This window comes from Glycine max, chromosome 3 (assembly GCF_000004515.6).
Source record: "Glycine max cultivar Williams 82 chromosome 3, Glycine_max_v4.0, whole genome shotgun sequence".
NCBI classification, from domain to species: Eukaryota; Viridiplantae; Streptophyta; class Magnoliopsida; order Fabales; family Fabaceae; genus Glycine; species Glycine max.
The window spans coordinates 37346504-37366941 of record NC_016090.4 but is presented as its reverse complement, the minus strand read 5'-3'; the positions used below and the strand labels follow the sequence as shown (position 1 = coordinate 37366941).

Here is a 20438-nt window from a genome sequence, read left to right as displayed (position 1 = left end):
AGAAAGAAAATAAGGATTTGATTTTTTTTTTCGTGTATATTGGTAATTTGGAAATGCTCATGTTGCTTCCCTACGCGGTAAAAATCTCAAAAGCAACAATAAAGCCCACTATTTGTTACTTATCACCAAGGATTTAGCACCCAACCACACAAAATAAAAAAATAAAAAGTTTAGATTAGTTAGGTAGTATTAATATCGAATTAATATAATTAATTTGGTGATTGTAATTCATAATTTTTCTCTGAAAAATAACTCATAAAGTTGAAAAATAACTCAATATTTAAATATGATGATTTTCTTCTATTCTATTGAGTGAATAAAAACTATATAGTTATATTCATTGGTTGCTTCTTCAACAACAAGGATATAATATATTGATTAGGTTCTATTTATTTTTTAACATGTTGTTATATTTTTTAGAATAAAACATATGAGAATGGTATATTTTAAGAATGATAATGTTAAAAACATATCATGGTGTTATTGAGCATATAGATTTATTGAGATATAATTGTTTCCGTTTAATTAGTAGTTTTAAGTTTGAATTGTTCGGTCAAAAAAACTTTGAATCATAAATGTATATTTGTGTTAAACACTTAATAGAAAGAAAAAATATAACTAACCATAATTATTTCATCTAACTTATAAGTAGTTTTGAGTTCAAATCAAAATATATAATTACATTAAACACTTGAAGGAAAAGTGCAATTTACACATAATAGGTTCACTTGACTTGGATAAGAAAGTTTCCTATATAAGAAATTGTAGTCTTTATGAAAAAAAGCATATAATACCAATATTTGATATTATATATTAGATTTAATTACTCATTTCATCTTTATAGTTTTCAAATTTATTCCTTTTAATTCCCATCATTAATAAGTGAATATTTAATTCCTCAAGTTTATATTTTAATTCTCAAAAGGTCTCTATCACTAAAAAATTCACTTATTAAACTTCAAGTATTAAAAAAATTCACTTAATAACTATAAGGACTAAAATTGATGAGTTTGAGAACTATAATGACTAAATGGGTAATTAAACCTATGTATTATTTAAAAATCTATCCTCAAAAATTATTTAATTATAATACAATGTATTTTTAAAAATAATTTTCTTCATTTGTTATGTTATTTACTACTCATTTTGCAGGAATTTAATTATTTTGTAGAATTGATTTAATGCACTCGTCTCATATAAATGATTTAGTGAGAATATTGTTCAAAATATATTTAAAAATAATGTTATATAAAATATAAAACTTGAAACAAGCACAAATATATCACATAAACATTTTAAACAAATGACGTGTTGGATTTGATGCATTGTTGTACAACTTTGTTGTACCAATTAATAACAAAATAACTACTTAAATATTATCAATATTTATTCTCATATTATAAATCTGAATCATTATTCTTGAACAAGATATAGGAGTTACTTTAAACCTATAAGAAAATGAGTTACTTCAAAATAATAGTATTTTTTAAAATTATTTTTGTATAAAAATATGTTTAGTAGTTATTATCATATATTATTAGGGGTGTAAGCGAATCACACTTAACTCGTGAATCCATCCAATCCAATCAAACTCAATTAGATTTTTATGAGTTAGATTGAGTTATTGGGTTGAATTAGTTTTATTTTAATGAACCCAATTAAAACTAGGTTGGTAATGGATTTAAAATTTTAGAACCGACCAAACTCAACCCTCAACCCACATACACTAAACAAGCATTCATATCTCCAAGTCACTCAGAGATATTCATCTCTCGAAGTCATTGAGTCTCAGTCACTCTCGCAAGCCACAATAGGGGTGGAGAGAGTTTCTTCCTAAAACCCTAGTATTGTAAACACCATTGTCGCCATAATTACTCGTCGTTGCCTTAAAAGATGAATTGATTACAACTTTATGATTTATCTTTGTTTGTTAATCAAATTAAGGAATTTCTTAATTTTTTAAGACTTAAAAAGGTAAACTTTTTTAATGTACAACTTGATAAAAAAAGTTAAACCAACCCAACCCAACCCAATTAAACTTAATTAGATTGAATTGAAAAATAGACAAATTAAATTCAACTGAACTTGAGTCACTTACATCTTTAATATTCATTGAGTCACATATTTTATCCTAATTCTATATATTGATAATTTAATTTTTTTTAAATTTTTTTTCTTCCAAATTCATTTTGTAATTTCAATTTTAAAGTTAATTTTATTTAACAACTAATCTAAAAAAATTATTTCCCAACAATCTCAAAATAGTATCAATTTATCTTTATTGGTATACTTGATTTCTTAACTGCCTATTCCTTTAAATCTATATTTGTCCTTTTTATTTTTAAATTAAATTTCAATATATTTTTTTAAAAGAATTTAAAAAAAAATAATATTGTATCACAATATAATGTTTTTCTAATAAATAAAAAAATAAAGTTTATATGTTAAAAATATTTATTTATTATAATTTTAATTAAAATGTAATTTATATATTCAAATATATTTATATATTATAAATTTTTATTTGTATAAAAAGCAAATATTTATCTTGTGTAATGCATAAGGTAAAGTTTAGCGATAGGGATTAAGTTTAGTAAGAAAACACATTGTTTACCAATAGGGATTAAATTTAGCGAAAATATTAGTTTAATCATCTCCCACAATGTAGAAAACCAAATTTTGAATCTTATTGAAGAGAAATACTCACAGTTAGTATAGCTCCTTGAACAATATTACTTATTTACTTTCAAATAAAAATATTTGTGAGGAACTAAAAAAATTATAAGCATTATAGTAACTCTTTAATGCCCTATTGATAGAAAGAATATAAATATGGTGAATGGAAATAAAATGAATGAGTTAAAATAGGCTACAAATTAGAGAAGAAATGAAAGATGTTTGATGGGAGAAAAATAGGAAAGAGGTGAGAAGAGAAATAGAGAGATAAGTGAATATATGTTAGTGGATTCCTCAAATTTTAAAATTATTTATAATCTAATTTTTTTACTAAGCTAACTAAATAATTTTCATCTCTCTCTCACCTCTTAATTTTTTTTCTACCAGAGGCTAATTCAATATAAGAACAAGAGGATGTATTGCAAAAAAAAAAAAAAACTAGCAAGAGACAGAAACATCTTTTTTTAAAGTCTTTTAAATTTTATTTTCTTCATTTTATATTAAAACATAATCATATAAACTTTCACCTATCTTTGTTACTTGAATTAATTTCAAATGGCTTCAAAATTAAAAATAAAAATAAAAGGAAATATCCTTTAGCTTGAATTCCAAAGTTCAGAAATGTACTATTGTAAGACTCAAGAAACACAAAAAGAGGTTGAATTATATTATAAATTTTGTTCGTTCGCAAATCCTTTTCGGAAGATGCAAATTTTTTCTAATGGACAAACAATAAACTAAAATCATTTTCAAGAAGAACGGTTGCAAAAGACTTTTGTTATAAAATCCTTTTCAAAATCAAGATAACAACATGTTTTGAAACATACGGTTAGATAACAAAAAGCAAAAAATAAAAAAAATAAAAACACAATTTTTTATATTGTCTGTCTCTATTATTGAGACTAGCTAGTCAAGTAGATGATTAACCACCAAGTTTCAGTATATTTTCAAAAGATACAAGTATCATTTCTCAACCCACTTCTCACTTCTTAACCTAAGTAGTTTAACATATGTTCATTCAACAAACACCCTAAGTATTCTTTGACTTAGAGCATCTTTAAGTTATAACCAATCACAAAGATTTAGTTTAAGGGTAAGGTTACAATCTTAATCGTCTTAATAGACAGATATACAAAATTAGGCTTAGGATTTTGCTAAGAAGCAAAGACTACAAAAGCATTTTGAAAGCACAAATACAAGTATTGTTCATTAAGTTCTCTAGCAGTGCTTCATTAATTTTTGGCATATATATATATAAGTAGTCACGAGAAACTAGTTTTTGTCTCCTATTCCTTCTCAAGGTTCGATCAGTCTTGTTTCGTTTAAGTCTTCTAAGACAGAGAATGGCCATTGGGTGCATTAAATACAGCATCAAGTGTCTTTTACCAACTATCGCAATGATATATAAAGGATACAGCTTATCTCTACTTTCTCGTACAAAATACCTAGTTGTAGTGAGCATACAAACATGTACAATGACATGCAGATTTGGCACGCCTTTTGAGGAATTGAATGATCACTTTTTCATTGACCTCGTCTTTGAAACTCCTAAGCATACTTTGAGAATGATAAGTGTGCAGTCCTATATCCTGATAAGCATTCAGACTCAAAAGACAACCATGAGATAATATTATGTAAAAATAAGCATAAACTTATATTGCCTAATCAAACGATGTATCATTATCTTACATATTATAATTGTAAGTACGATTACTAAAAACTTAACCATTTGTTTGTTATAATCAAAACCAACAAAGAGTACAAATTTGTCCCAAGACTTAACAACTTCTATATTATACAAATTAAAAAAATCTCTCACTTTTCTCTCTCTAATTAGACATGCATGTTCAATTTTTTTTTATCATGATATTAATATGAAGTATTCACCTTTAAAAGCATGGACTAATTTTAGTTAAAGACCCTAAACATGCATAAGGTAAATATTTTCTTTTCAATATAATTTGTTTTATATCCAAAATCAAGATTTAAATTTTGGACTATTTGATTAAAAGACACAAGTCTCTACCACTTGTGTCAGCCAATGTTGATTTTCTCTTTCTCTTATTTGAATGTGCAACACTAATCTTGAAATTAACAGAAAAAAAACCTTTTTAATTATCTAAAATTACTTTCATTTTATATTTATTTGTACACTTGATATTCTAAAAGGCAAAGTGTGTGTAAGTGAATTAGAATGCTTTATATTTATTATGCTAACTTGGCAAGATGTGTTGATGTTAAGAGGTGTAAAATGCATGTAATGAAAAATCAGTATTATAACATTTTTATGAACGAAATGTTTACTTTCAGTTTTTCTCTCTATTAGATCATATATGAAAATCGATCCCTAAATGAAATAAATCAATTTTTCATAAATTTGTTCTACAAATATAAGACTAGAGAACCTCTCTAGGTTGAAACATAATATACAATTGATCTTGTGAAAGTTAGCATTATAGTTGTATATTATGTTAATTTCAACCATCGTGAGGATCTTCAACCATATTTAGAGATTCACGGTGCATATTCATTATGCTTAGTGTGTTATTGCTAAAAGTGGACAACCCCCTAATCAGATAAGCAAGTCTGTATACGAAAGATTTTGTTGCCATTGGGTGACACCTTTTTTGAAAATAAAGTGTCACAATAGGTTAAGAACTAGGCATTAGAGAATGCATACTTGTTGTAGAGCATGCATTTTGTATGATATGCATGAAGTTCTTTTATATCTTATTTAACTTATGTTTGAAAATGAAACATCAAAGCATTAATCAACATCTCAATCATAAAATAACTATGATCCAAGAAATAAATGAAATGCTAAAAATTGACTTTAACTTCCTTGGAATCCATGATCATTCTCATTTTCTTTACTAAATTAAGTATTTACACTTCTCTGTTCATTTTTCGCTCAATCATCATCAACCTGCATTCCTCTAGCATATGTTTGATAAGTCTTTAAACTTATAATCTGATACTCCATGAATTCCAACCTATATAACCCACGGGTTAAATATACTGAATTGATTAATCTCATATTTAGTTCAAATATACAAACATTTTAACCAGTCAAAACCTATTTAATTTTAAGATCAAATGGATTGCTTGCAAACTTAGGTCAAGATCCTTTTCATTTCTTTCACCATATAATCTTAGGAAAATAAAAGAAATGAATGTGTCACACACAAAGTTTTGAAACTTGGACTAACTTGATTGGTCTGATCGGTCGAACCATGACCCAATGGTTGGATTGGGTTGAGTCTTATGTTCGATCGGGTATTGTTTTCAACCCGAAGTAACCCGACTGGGTTTGCGGTCAAACTAGGTGACCCGTCAATCCGAACCGGATCACTTATCCTTTTTTTTTTGTTATAGCTCAAAACGACGTCATTTCGATTTTAAACCATTTTAATTTTACAAACCCTATCCTTCCTCTCACAGTCTCGCTCTATGTCGCCGCTCCGCTGGCCAACCTCTCCTTCCTTCCTCTCGTTATGGCGTCGTGTTGCTGTCACCTTCTACGCTGTCGTTCTTAGTCTCCTTCCTTCCTCTTGCTCTCACAGTCTCGCTCTTGATATCTCACAGCCTTACCTTCTACGTCATTGTTTGTCAATGGCCAACCTCTCATTCCTATCGTCATGGCGTCGTGCTGCCGCCACTAGCCAGCGGCCAACTTCTTCTTCCTTCCTCTCATCGTATCAAATCTCGATTTTCTTCTCTCTTAAGGTTTGTAAAATCCCAAGATTTCGTTGAACTACTGAAATTTAATAAAAATATACTTCAAATATCGATTTTCTTCTCTCTTTTCAAACTTTTGTTATCTGAACAAGAATAATGTTAGTATACTTAAGATGGTGAGATTCTGCATATATATAACAACTAAAATCATAGCAAAAATTATAATACATAATTTCTATTAGGGGAAAAGGAGCCCAAGACAGATTTGCTATATTTGCATAAGATAGACCAAATATTGGGCTATAATGAATACAATTAAATTTGTTTAATTGTTAATTATTTGATTACCAATATTTTAAGATAGATATATAATTTTTATATTTTTTCATTACAGACCGGGTCATGCGGGTCAATTAGTGACCCACAAGTTCGACCATGATTCAGTAATTCAGTGTCATGACCATATCAGTTACCGAACCAATTTTTAAAACTATGGTCACATAATAGAGAGTATCATTTTTTAATAAACATAATAATGGAAAAAACTAAGAAAAAAAAAGGAATAGAGAGGAATTTTTTTCCGCAAATGCTAAAGAATTAAAGAGGAAAATAATTCACGATTCAACATGTTTTACCAATATTTAATTAAGTTAAATAACATAATAACTACATTCATAATAATTAAACATATTAATTGAAGCACAGTATACAAATGATCAGTATAGATAGAAATAATTCTAAATATCATCAATTGTCTTTCATGAATTGTGTAGGATATATGACGAGAATCATTTCTTTCTGAGATTTAGTTCTTTCACCTTTTGTTTTACCATGATTTCCATTTTTCTTTCGTTACCGCCACATAAATTTCATATACAGTTGGTGAAACCACATTGGTACTAAATAGCAATATTAAATAAATGATTATTCAAAAATCATATAAAATTAACAGGTACTAAATTAAGGGATAGGCAATACAGTAGAGTTTAAAATAAGTATTTATACCATAGGAGCAATCAGTAGTCAATTACTAGCATAAAAAGGATGAAAGATATTTCTCAACTAATAAGTTTTTTGAATTTTCTTTTTCTTACCCTTGATTCTCATAGGCCAACAAATTTTTGTCTCCATCATTCATTATGTGTACAAACATATGATCCAACTAAAAGGGAGAGCAAGCAAACCAAATCAACTTTGGCATAGCATAATACAATCCATACGACAACGAAACCAAATCAACTTCCATCATTGTGTTACAAATTGCTCAAAAATCTAATAATCCTCATGATTAATTGAAATCACAATATCAAGCATGAGGATCGGGACCAGACGGTTTTGCATTGAGAAGTGGCTGGAGAGCTTTGACAACAATGGTCATGTTTGGTCTGAAGTCAGCTTCATACTGAACACAAAGTGCTGCCACAGCAGCCAACTACATGTATCCACGTCAAATAATCAGTCACTAGTCTCAAAAGTATATTGGATATTACATAGTTCAACTTTAGTGAAAGAATAAAGGAGCAAACCTTAGCAATAGCCTTTGGCGGATAATCATTGTTTAGCTTAGGATCCACACATTGTTTCACTTTGTCCTCACTAAGCCTTGGAGTTGCCTGAAATAGTTAAAAATAACCCATTATCAAAATAGTAGACTATAATGGAATAGTAAACCAATTAAAGTCATATATACCAAAAAAAAAAAAAAAAAACAATTAAGGTCATCAAACACATACCCAAGTTACAAGACTTTGTTGTCCTTTGGGCATTGTGTGATCTACTGGCTTTCTTCCAGTCAAGAGTTCTAAAAGCACAACCCCAAAACTGTAAACATCACTTTTCTGGGTTATCTGTCCAGTCATGGCATACCTGAAGATGAAAGTAATCATTTAAGAAAAAAACCTTACATTAACATAAAATTATTTCTACACTCAATGGATAGTGTTTACATAGGATAGATAGTGGTTATTTCTAACATTAAATTATTTCTAATACCTGAAGATATAATTATTTATGTTATGTCTACATACAAATATTTTTCAATTTGCATATAAGGTTATGGCTATGATTAGTCATATGACAGTTATTAGGCCTGCTCTATTTTAATGAAAAACAATATAAGCTACAAATTGAATATCAACTGATTCAACTCAAGTCCTTTTTTCTACCAAGCACAATTTACAATAACTGGATCTCAAATTAAACTATAAGGAAGGTTTCTTAAGGACATACTCTGGGGCATGATAGCCAAATGTTCCCAAGACTCTTGTTGAATGTAGCCTAGCGGCTGTGTCAGAAGACTGATTTGTCAAGCTGAAATCAGCTATCTTGGCCTCATAGTCATTGAATAGTAAGACATTGCTGGATCTAACATCGCGGTGAACGATAGAAGGCTGAACCTTTTCATGAAGAAACTCAAGTCCTTTTGCTGCGCCAAATGCAATTTTTGCTCTCTGGTTCCAGCTTAAAACTGGACCAGGTTCAGCCCCTTGTACACCCTTCCTTCCTGCCAATAGTAAAACACTAGTACTGTTCAAACAAAGAACCAGAATTATTTCCTTAATTGAATAGGGACAATGTTGGACCTACCATGTAACACATCATGCAAAGAACCCAAACTTGCATATTGATAAACCAAAAGTCTGTTATCTGCCTCTAGACAATATCCAATCAACTCCACAAAATTGTCATGCTTCATTCTCGAAACAATCGATAACTGCATGATCCATAGTGACATGTGCAACAATATCATGAATGACGAAACAAAGTATTTGCTTCAATGGTTTTACAATCTCAAATCAAAATCCTACCTGAGCCGCAAAATCCGAGTCAGGTTCCGGGGAAGAACTGGTATCCAGCTTCTTAATTGCAGCATCAGTGCCATCACTCAATTTTGCATAGAAAACTCGTCCATATGAACCTTCGCCAATAAAAGCCTTTGTACCAAAGTTCCCTGTTAACCTGTTTAACTCATCCAACGGCATAGAGGGTATCTCAATTGGCAATACTTTCTGCGGGGCACCACTCTTTGCAACATTGCCCCTAGGCTCTCCTCTATCATTACCTACATTCATAGAGGGTTACTGCAAATCATTATCCATAACCTTGCAGAGGAAAGATATCATAGAATATACGGTTAATTTCAAGGAAAAATAAAGTTTGTGCCAATGATTAGATTCCAGTTCACTATTACAATGTGTGACATAAAAATGAGTGTAACAAAAAGAATGAAATTTTAAAACATGTTAGCTTTTGTTACAATGATATTTGAGGGACAATTTTGTGATTTAGAATACCATATATTCATATATCCAATTATCATACTTTTGCTTTCAGTTGTTCAGTGAGTGTCCCAAGAGCATGAAAAACTTCTAACAATAAGAGCAAAAATTGTAGATACACCTACCATACCAATGTTGAAGCCAAAATACAAAGAAAAAGAAGCATATATAAGAATGAAGAAGCATGTTACCTCCTCCACCGTATGTGTTACCCCCTCTAGGTGGTGCAGTTGGGTATTGATTTGCCGGGGACCCGGTGCTCTCCTCCTCTGCACCTCCGCAGCACAACATAACTTCAAGTAGTCCTAGCTCTAGCTGCACTCTCAATAAGCCATTCACAGTAAACGAATGAATCACCTGAAAGTTTTTCAAGCCTCAAAATTAAATTTTCCATTGTGAAGCTAAGCTACCCGTTAACATTCAATTTCACTGCCCCCACCCACAATATGTTTTTAATAGACAATGTGAAAATAAGACAAAGTCCAATCCCCCAAAAAACATAAAGACAAAGAACCTCAATTGTCAAAGAATACTAGTGTTTATGGTTTCAAAGAAGAAATCAAAAGCGATGAACACTATTCTTCTACAATTTTAGAGGCGATAAACACAATCAATAAAAAAGTTAACCATTTGTTCCTATAGGATCACTCAACACACAAACATAATGGTAATATACATCGAATAATACCCAAAATTCTCTCTTATTCTTCGAGATTTGAAGAAGTAATAAATTTCTTGTTTATGAACTTCCCTAATAAGACGCAAAAAATGCAGGATTGTGTCATTGCGAATGTGTGTTGGCATTGTTGACAGGAGAAAAACCACCCAGCATAAAAACAACATAATGACAGGGAACGCTTCATTAAAAATTTAAGCCCTCCTAATATACAAATGAAAGACATTATCTCGATGTTGTTACCTCAGGAAACTTGCGATGAATTAGGTTCTATAATGGCAAAGACAATAAGAGGGCGACAAAGAAGAATATTAGGAGGAGAAAATAAAAAATAAAAAAACAAAGACTCAGGAAATGGGAAATGCAGAAGGGGACAAATTTGTATATTTCTTTAGTTTCTAAGTTTTGTAATGAAGCTTGGTTTGGGAAGAAAGGCACATGTTATTGTTTTTTGCGGGAATGTCGGGTAGGTGATGAAGAACTTAACCGAAAAACCAGAAGCTAACAGATTGTAGGTTGTGTTGTGTTGTATGCAATGTACGTGCCCCCACGATGGATGCACGTCTTTCGTTCATTACCTACTATTTTGGTGTTGTCTTCATTATATGGTTATTGCTATTCTCATCTCTTCTGACAGCAAAATTAACACAACGAACGTGCAAATCAAAATGCTGGTAATGGCAAGTACGTACGTAACACCCTGCTCATACGATACGAGATCCCTTGCATTTCATTTTCATTTAGTAATATATACCTGTATTACATAAAAAAAAAAAAAAAAAAAAGAAGAAGTAATGGAATAGGATCGGTTTACACCATGATTTGCACCAAATTTACTCTCTTGGGATAGGTTAATCTTATGATTTATAGTATCTTAATAAATATGACAACTTTAATATATTTAATGATAATTAATTGGTTATCTTTAACTAATAAATTAGATCATTTGATTGATTTGATTTTTAAATTATTTATTTATCAAAATTATTAAAGTAATATATTTTTACAATTTGTTCATACAATTAAGTATATTTATTTGTCTGTATTTATTATCTTGATAACAGTTTATTTCTGATTCGTTAAAAATACACTTATTAGAAAATAGGAAAAATAAATGTATAATATAATCGCCATATGAATTATCTTAAAAAATTCACTGTCCTATATTCTTTATTTTATGCATTTTATTGTAATAATATTATGTAGTATTTTTTCAATCTATATTAAGGGTGAAAAATGTATATCATAAGAAGAAAAAATATATAAACTTTACTATGAGAAACATTTGTAGAAAACATTATTTTTTTAATAATATTTATAAACAGTTAAAAAAATCTATCAAATAATCTAATGATCGATTATAATTAATTAGTTGACAATCATAAAATATTTTAAAATTATCATATTTATTAAGATATTATGAATTGTAGGATTAATCTATATCATGATTACATATTTGGTGTAAGTCTATCCCAAAAGTAATATATACCTGTCTGTCTCGCTATATAACCCCATTATCATTGTTGCCCAAAACTTTATAGGATATACTAAAGTTTTAAGACATTAAAAATATGTTGTTATTCTTCAAAACATTCTCATATGTACTTTAAATTTTATTATGAGTTTAACCGTGACATACTTTTAGTGTAAAAATTTGTACACTGTTAATTGATTAAAAATCATGCATGATTGATATCACTCTTAATATAGAAATTGTAAAATTAAATAAATTTATCATACTTATAAAATTACATAAAAAAATTTGAGTTTAGTATCATGATTTGTCAATGTCAAGTTTACTCTCTTAACTAATTAAAAATCATCATAAGTATAAACTTTAAGGTAATTATTAAAACTCAATGAACAACTTATTATTAGATGACTATTTAAAAAGTTTTACAATATGCATGTATTATTTACTCAAAAAAATTTATACTAACGTACAAAATTAGTTAGAAGTTAAAAAATTAGTTGATAATTGAAAGTTGAAAAATTAGTTGATAATTGAAAGTTGAAAAATTAGTTGATAATTGAAAGTTGAAAAACTAAATTATTAAATTAGAATTATTTTGTAAAATTAATTGTTAAAGTAGTTAAAAAAATATAAAATGATAAAGATAAACATTTATATTCCACTATTTTATGTTACATTTTTTCATGTTAAGTTCTACGGTTAATCTTATATTATTTTTTAAAATATTTTTAATCAAATTTAAAATAATATAAGAAAATACACTTAAATAGACATTATACTTTTATTATGTTAATTGGTGTAATAGTTAAAATAAATCATCTTATATAAAATTATTCAAAAAATAATAGACTAAATATAGTGTTGAAATAATAAATTAAATATTATAAGTGATACCATGGTTAAAATAAATATTACAGCATAAAAAAATGTAAAATATAATAACAAAAAAAACAAACATATCATTTAGCATTATCAATGTCTTGATTTATAATATTAAATTAATAGAATAAATAGTATAATAATTAAATTAAGAATTTAGTATAGAAATATCCAAAACATAATATAAAAAATAAAACATATAAATAAGTAAAAAAAGAAAAAACAATAAAATGAGGGGGTTTACACGTTGGGGAAAAAAAGAGGCAGCAAACATATGAATGAGTAAAAAAATAAAAATAATAAAATTTAGATTTATTTAAATATGATTATTAAAAAATTTGATAAATACATTAAGGATAAAAAAATATAAAAAAATTAACGTTTCAAAAAACGTTAAAAATTATTTTAAAAAACTCACTTATTGAACAACATTTTTTTGACTAATAAAACAAGTTAGAAGCTAACTAAAAACTCTTATCAAACATAATTTAAGCACTAAAAGTATATGCTTAAGTATTATTTGAATAATTTTTTCTATAAGCATTTATGGGAGAAAAAAAAATAAGTTTCTTCAATGAGCTAAATTTAGTTTACACATAAGTTAATTTGTAAAAAAATCATATTAAATTCTTTCAAGGTTAATTTTGATTTATGCATTAACTATTTTTAACTTATGAAAATAATTTACTGTATTTCAATTATCTCATCTTCTTTTCTTATAAATGCTTATTCAAGCATTAACTTATTAAACTTTTGTTTTATTACTATGGACTAGGGCCTTGGGCTATGTCTGAATGAGCGGCTGTACAAGCCCAGGACTAGAGGGACCTAAAAAAATTATTAAAATATTTATATAATTGTGTAGTATTGTTTTATATTATTTTTATAAATAGACCAAAATTGTTATCTCAATTTCATGTTATTTTTTATCCAAATTAAAATGAGATAAACAAATAAAAATATTAATTTATTGGTTGTGTTTTTATCAAAGTTAGTAGAACTTTTTCACAACGTTCACCTGAAAAACACATTTTGACGCTCAAGTTAGCGGCCTAAAGGTGAATAAGTATTAATAGAAAGATTGAAATGAAGTTGGTTTACCTATTCCTTGATGATCCCCTTTTATAGAGGTGAGATTGGATAATCAAATCTCAATCTCTCTTCTAAGATAATATAAATAGAAAAATATGTGATCTTTATCTTTTTGCTAGAAGATAAAGTTTTTCTCTTTCTTTATTTAAATATGTTAGATTTTCTGAATTCGAATATACTACACCAAGGCTTGTCAAATCCGAGTAAGACATGTTGTTAATTTTTTCGAGTGTTACATTCATAAAATCCATGTTGAATGGATTTCTTCACCATTTAACTAAATTATTTTTTTTTTTAAAACAAGATAAAAAAATACAAATCAAAACTCAAATTAAAAAAAAATTAAAAGTAAGTATATTTTAATTAATATATTAAATTTAATCAGTAACTAATAAATATAATAATTTATCACATATCACGAAAGCCAAAATTATAAAAATTAAACAAATGATACAAGATTTATGACGTTGTATAGAAAGAAAAGAGTTTTAGTTTTTAAAATTAATTGTAGCAATTCTAATGATAAAAATATTTACTATATTTAGAAAACATTTTTTAAGTTTTAATAGCAAAATTGACCTCAAATTTTCTGAAAGCAAAATTTTATTTTTAACCTAAGAATAATACGGCCGAGGGTAATCACTAAATCATTAATCATCATCTTTTGTTATGTTTGTTTAATTTTTTCTACACCACAATGCCACGTTCTGATGAGCCTTTAGAAGTTGCAATTTATTTTTCCTTTGGAACAAAATTTTCATGGGCCTGCAAAAAACACAAAACAGCTGTAGAATTTTTTAAGGAGAAAAATGATTATATACTTCATCCAATCATAATCTATCATATATAATAAGATTATTAATTTTTATAATAATTATTTTTAAAATTATATAAATAATTTTAAAACTAACAAAAACAAAAAAGTGAAAAACAAGTCCTCGATTCTCTCCTGTAAGTTTGGCTTCTACGCTTGAAAGTTATTTATATTACTCTTGAGTATTAACTAGAGAATATCTTTAGCGCACCAAAGCTTAGAGCAAAAAAAAAAAAAAAAAAACTTAACTGTGTAAGTTTGATTTCCAATATTCAGATTCAGAAGCACATGGTTTTGTTCAAAAAGGAAAATGAAAGAGAAATCTATGGAGAGATTAACTTAAGCAGATACAGTGCTTCATTCTTTGCCAGAGAGCAAAATCTTAAAACAATGGTTACATCTCTAAATAACATTATATTTACATGTCTCATTCTTCTCTCCATATACGACCAGTGATTCTCAACTTCAACTCTTGTCTTTCTCCACCAGAAAAATAAAGGGCTAGGTTCCTCTGAATTATAAGTCCATCTTGACTATCTCGAACTTTTCTATGACTGTCCCGAATGCTCCTTGGAATTCCTTGCCATATAAGTTTGCGCCCATTTGCACCAACCTCCAAGCTGTAGCTGAATTTCTTTGCTTCATTGTCATCACCCATGAATCGCAAAAAAGCCATATACACTGGAGCCGAGCCAAGCTGGAACGCCTCAAAGTGCAAGCAGAAATGTCTTCCAAAACTATTGAAAACCTGCATGAAAGAGACTTCAACATGTCAAGTGGAGTTCTTTATATTAGGTATATGCTAGAAATTAACATAATGAGGTCACTATAAGATGAGAAATAGGTTATACATTGATAATGTAAGCAATTTTACACGGCATCCATGATAATTACTGTAAAAGTTAATAAACTAAACATATATGATGAATGTAAGTGTAAAACTGTTTTACACTGATATGAGTATATATGACCATTAAACTCCTATAGAATTTGTGATGACATGTATCCAGAAAATGAAAGGTGGATCCATTATATTAGCTTAGACATAAAAAAAAAATGTTTAGAAGCATCAAAGAGAAGAAAGAATTCCATCGTGCAACTAAATTCCATGAGTTCAAAATATTCATCAAAAGTAAAGACCAAGCCTACGTATGTCATGTGACCCATGTTGATTCTGAACATTGCTTGCTTTGAATAAAAAATAGTCAAGAAGTAGAACTTTTTAAAAGAAAAGAGTATGACCATGTGCACACTGCTCACATAAAATTAAATGTTACGCATTAGGGGATATGGCATCAGACTACACTGATTAAATAACAAAAAATAACATGTAAAAAACGCCACTCTGAGAAATAATAGCACATCAAATCATCAAACAGTCCAGCTATTATAATTATAAATAACTTACAGTTAGCATCCATGTGGCATTTTCAACTTCATGTGGATTTGCTTTGACATATCGATGATTGAAGGTGCATCCATCATGCATGTCAACCTTGTGATCATCCTTGAGATGGGCAACAAGAGTAGGAATATCACCCATCACAGAGCACTCAGATCCAGCATAGGGGCAATTGTATGGACGAAATCCACAATTTTGCTCATGCTTCAGCTTAGTATAGTACGGGAATATATCATGGCAACCAAGACTCTGATATCTGCAAGGAAGCTCCAATGATTCTGCCACTTTCTCCAAAGCCAAACATCTTATATTCCCAAGATCATGATGGCAGGACGGGCAGATATTATGGACTTCAACTTTACAATGGGAACATAATGTATGGCCATTTGGGCACTGGAAAACACGATGCAGCCGAGTGCAAAATATTAGAAATTTATAAGAAATTTACAAGACAGGGTAAATTCACAGTAATCATGTGAAGTGAAAATAATGATTAAAGACTTTCAGCAGGTTATAACAGCCATATACAACAATACAACAGTCCTCTCAGACAGTAGAATAGGCCACACAATACATGTGGATTATATGTCCACAGCCTTCAGTGAGAAGGTCCAACAATAACAACACTAAAGTCAATTTTTTCACAATTGTCTTCTTGCCTCTCCTTCCTACCCCCTTGAGGGTAAATCTCAATTAAAATCCAGCGACCTTAGCATTTTAACCATAGTATTTATAAATATAGGCTTAGAATCAGCAAGTCTCATTCCTGAACTTCCTTTTGCAGGATGGGCAGGGTATCTAATTCAAATTCAAAAATAGAAAGTGACTATAAAAGGCAACAAACTTAAGGTTTTTATCTATTAACTATTGTTGGTATAGTCCAAAATATCTACTTTTGTTAAACTAATGAGAAAATGAATGACAACAGACGGGGAGCAAATTTGGATGGATAACTATCATGTAACTCACATTACAAAAAATTTGAATAGATAGGTATGACAATTTCATCAAACCCCAAAGGTTCATTCTGATCACTACATCTCTCCATGTTTCACTCAAGATCAATGACTAAACTTATCCCACAATGTCTAGAAATTAAGGTTATGAAAATTAAGTTTAATATGCACCAGCATTTAGCCGCATGATGCAGCCTTTGCAGTGAAAGATAAGTATGCAAGTGATATTATCTTCAAATGCAACCATCCTACAAGGACTATGGAGATAAAAATCATAATGCCACTATCCGTATGCCTATATCTATTTCATGTGTGCAGCATGCATCTCAAGAAAAAGTTTATCTAACACACAAAGACCCCCATAATAAGAAATTGCAAGCACTGCACCTGGTGAATTGGGGGATACATCAAATTCTTGCAAACGGGGCATCCAAGTAATTCATACACGCCATTGTTTGAACTAATTCCACTCTTTCCACTCAACCCAATGCTAGATTTTGTAGATGTACTGTTACTCTTGGCCTCAGATTTAGCTTTTCCCATTTCATAATCTGAAGACATCAGGTGAGATTCAAGAACTTCTTTGAAAACACTGCTTCCAGGAGCCATTGCTAACCCAGATCTACAGTATTTCTTTCTAGATGACAAGGAACAAGAGCTCCTGCTTTTATGGCATGCTACATCTGTTATACAGTTAAAGGGTCAATGCATAAGAACTTACATAGTAGATGCTATTATAGTCAAATTTTGATATTCTTTACACCAAAATAGGGGGGAAGAGAAAGAAAGAAACATGCAAGACCAATTAAGATGTGATTTTTCAGTCGGAATGATGACCTGATAGAGTTTCAGTAGGATAATTTAAGAAAGTTAAGCTACATTCACATGCAATAGTAACTAGATTAACTGCAAATTTGACAGCTTTAGCATTTCTGGAAAACTTCAAGTAAACAAAAAGTTTCTTTTAGCAGTATTGACCATGATTTCTGGAATCAAGAAAAGAAAAATGTCTGAAACATGAAAAGAACATCTTGTTACATAGTTACCCCAAAAATGCATATCCGCAGACTGGACCTTCACTGTCAATACATGCTAACATGGATCAATTAATAAGTGACAATTTTCACAACAACGACAAAGTCTTCTCCCACTAGGTGAGGAATAAATGACAATTTTCGCATGATATAGAAATTAAAATAAGTCAGTATTTTTAGTCATTGAAGCACAGCAGAAACATAATTTTCTTTTGCAAATATCAAGCAAACACAGCCAGCTTATATGCAAAGTCAAGAAGAACAAATATTTGTTACCAAACAATGTCATTCCAACAGCTAAACTATAATGAAATTGTTAAATTATATGTTCAAAGCTTCAAACTGCTTGAGCTTTGAGGAGGGTGAATAGAACAAAAAACATAGACAAACAAAAAATCATAAATGCAAACAGTAGTTTCTTCCTGGACCCCCCCCCCCCCCCCCCCACCCGGGGCCCGGGGGGTTTGTTTTTCTGGGAAAATCCAAAACCCAAATACATTTTCAAACACGTTGCTGAATAGGACATCTCTCTCCCTATTCACTAACATTGACCCTCATCTTAGTTCTTTGTTTTCTAATGCAATGATGCTAATGCAAACAAAGTCTATTGCTTAATGGCATCTTGCAATTCATAAACCTTAAATTCAACAAAAAACTGAATCATGATATGGATCACCATCCCTTATCTCTTCCCTCATTCAAATTATCCATCAAAGAGATAAAAAAAGAGACAGAAAATCACAGATATAAAAGAAGAACCCGAAACTTCAATTTAGCAGCATAGGCATTTTGGCTAGCTTTGCCAAAAATACTACCTTTTCCTACTCAATCCAACCAATCAAAAACCGGAACAAACAGAAGAAAAAAAAATAAGAGCAACATTTCAAACAACAACCATTTAACAATTTATTATATGAAAGAACCAATCCCACATATAAAATCATAGAGCAACAAAAAATAAATCACATGACAGGCAAATGCAGACGAATCTTGAACACATACGTTCAAAACCATCACCAATCAGAGGGGAAGAAACAATAAACCACGAAGATGTGAAATTTTCAAAAAAACACATAAAACAAACAAATAAATAAAAAAATATAAAAAAAACCCAGTTGAGAATTCCGAGCCTTATCTGCGTGCGTGTGTCAAACAAAACAATTGGGGGGAAAATTATGAAAAAATCATAATGCAAGTGAAACAAACGACGAGAAAAAGCATCGAAGAGCTCCGGGGGTTACGGAAATTACCCCCCGCTATGGAGATTGAAGAAAAAAGCGTGTCTTGTTGGTATGCATATGGATATTAAAGAAGAAGAAGAATAAAAATACCAACGTTTTTTGTTCTTGTCCTTCTTCTGCTTCGAAATCGCAGGATTGATTTCCTTGTATTGTGCTCTGTTTCGTTGTTTCTTTTCTTCCCTTGATTTGTTTATTTTATTTATTTATGTCTCTATTATTACGGTATTATTATTTTTTTCTGTTTTTTTTATTATTTGGTTTTGAGTTTCGGGAAATAAAAAAATAAAAAAATAATTTTGGTCTCGTTCCTAACGATACGTTGCCAATACAACAAGGTGGTCCAAGTGACCCTTCCCGCACGCGACGTTTAAAAAGTAAAACACTTTTTTTTTTTTTTATCTTTTGTTGATTTTGTTTTTGAACTTGTCTTCGTTGACGTCATTTTTTTTGCTTGTACAGTAACTGTTTTCCCTAACTGAAAGAATGATGATAATTATGGTAATGTGTTTTTGTTTGGTTCTCAAATTTATTTTCTTGCATTGTAATTTGTAACTGTTTCCCAAAAAGTCATGATTTGAGGAGTTATTAATCCTCCCAAAAGCTATTTTGGGGAGTTATTTTGCCTTTAATTTCGTTTTCTTTTTTGACCAATGGTTCACTTACTACATATTTAATTTCTTTCCAATGAATAAATTTCAATTTCTTTATGGAAAAAATGTTAAAACTTTAAAGTTGTTTTCACTACTATAATAAAATAAAAAATTTGTGTGGTCTAAAAATAAATTCATTTCTTCTTTCACTTCAATTGAATCATGCAATAGGAGAGATAAATTATGTGAATTTAGGAGAGATAAATTATGTGAATTTAAATAATTTACACTTCTTTGTTTTTTTTTTACTTTTTTATCTTTTAATTATTATAAATCCCTCGTTTTTTTAGAAAAATATCAAAATTTTATTTACTTCTATTATTTACTCATTTTAATAATATTCTTTTTATGTCACAATTATTTAACGGGGAAGTTGGTGAAGTACTTGAAATGAGAGGTCAACGATTCTTTTTAAAAAATGACGTTTTAGGATGGATTGGTACTCAATGAAGGGATTGAGTAAACAAATTGCATATAAATTGTGAAAAATATTCTCCCTTCTAACTTAATTAAGAGCCTTTTTTTCAAAATTTGTTATATAAAAAAGTTACTCATTTTTAAGAGTTTTATATGAATTTTTTTTTGTGT

The 20438-nt window shown here is 29.4% G+C and overlaps 2 protein-coding genes across 6 annotated transcripts; both read right to left on the bottom strand.

The window, feature by feature from the left end:
* Positions 1–7387: 7387 nt before the first annotated feature.
* Positions 7388–11006, bottom strand: LOC100786291 (probable protein kinase At2g41970). Its single transcript, XM_003520494.4, has 8 exons — positions 10552–11006; positions 9824–9989; positions 9162–9415; positions 8941–9067; positions 8584–8857; positions 8088–8220; positions 7881–7967; positions 7388–7786 (listed from the first exon to the last, which is right to left on the bottom strand). The coding sequence occupies exons 2-8, from the start codon at positions 9921–9923 to the stop codon at positions 7661–7663; spliced, it is 1101 nt and encodes a 366-aa protein (XP_003520542.1). The 5' UTR covers positions 9924–9989; positions 10552–11006; the 3' UTR covers positions 7388–7660.
* Positions 11007–14811: 3805 nt separating this feature from the next.
* LOC100500061 (E3 ubiquitin-protein ligase SINAT2) lies at positions 14812–19405 on the bottom strand. Of its 5 annotated transcripts, none has more exons than XM_006576802.3 (4): positions 19295–19405; positions 17313–17608; positions 15976–16362; positions 14812–15315 (listed from the first exon to the last, which is right to left on the bottom strand). In XM_006576802.3, exons 2-4 carry the CDS (start codon positions 17532–17534, stop codon positions 14995–14997), a joined length of 930 nt encoding a protein of 309 aa, XP_006576865.1. In that variant the 5' UTR covers positions 17535–17608; positions 19295–19405; the 3' UTR covers positions 14812–14994. The 5 variants fall into 5 exon arrangements, with proteins under 5 accessions (XP_006576865.1, XP_006576866.1, XP_006576867.1 ...); XM_006576803.4 differs by having other exon boundaries at positions 19291–19382; XM_006576804.3 differs by having other exon boundaries at positions 19210–19358.
* Positions 19406–20438: the final 1033 nt, after the last annotated feature.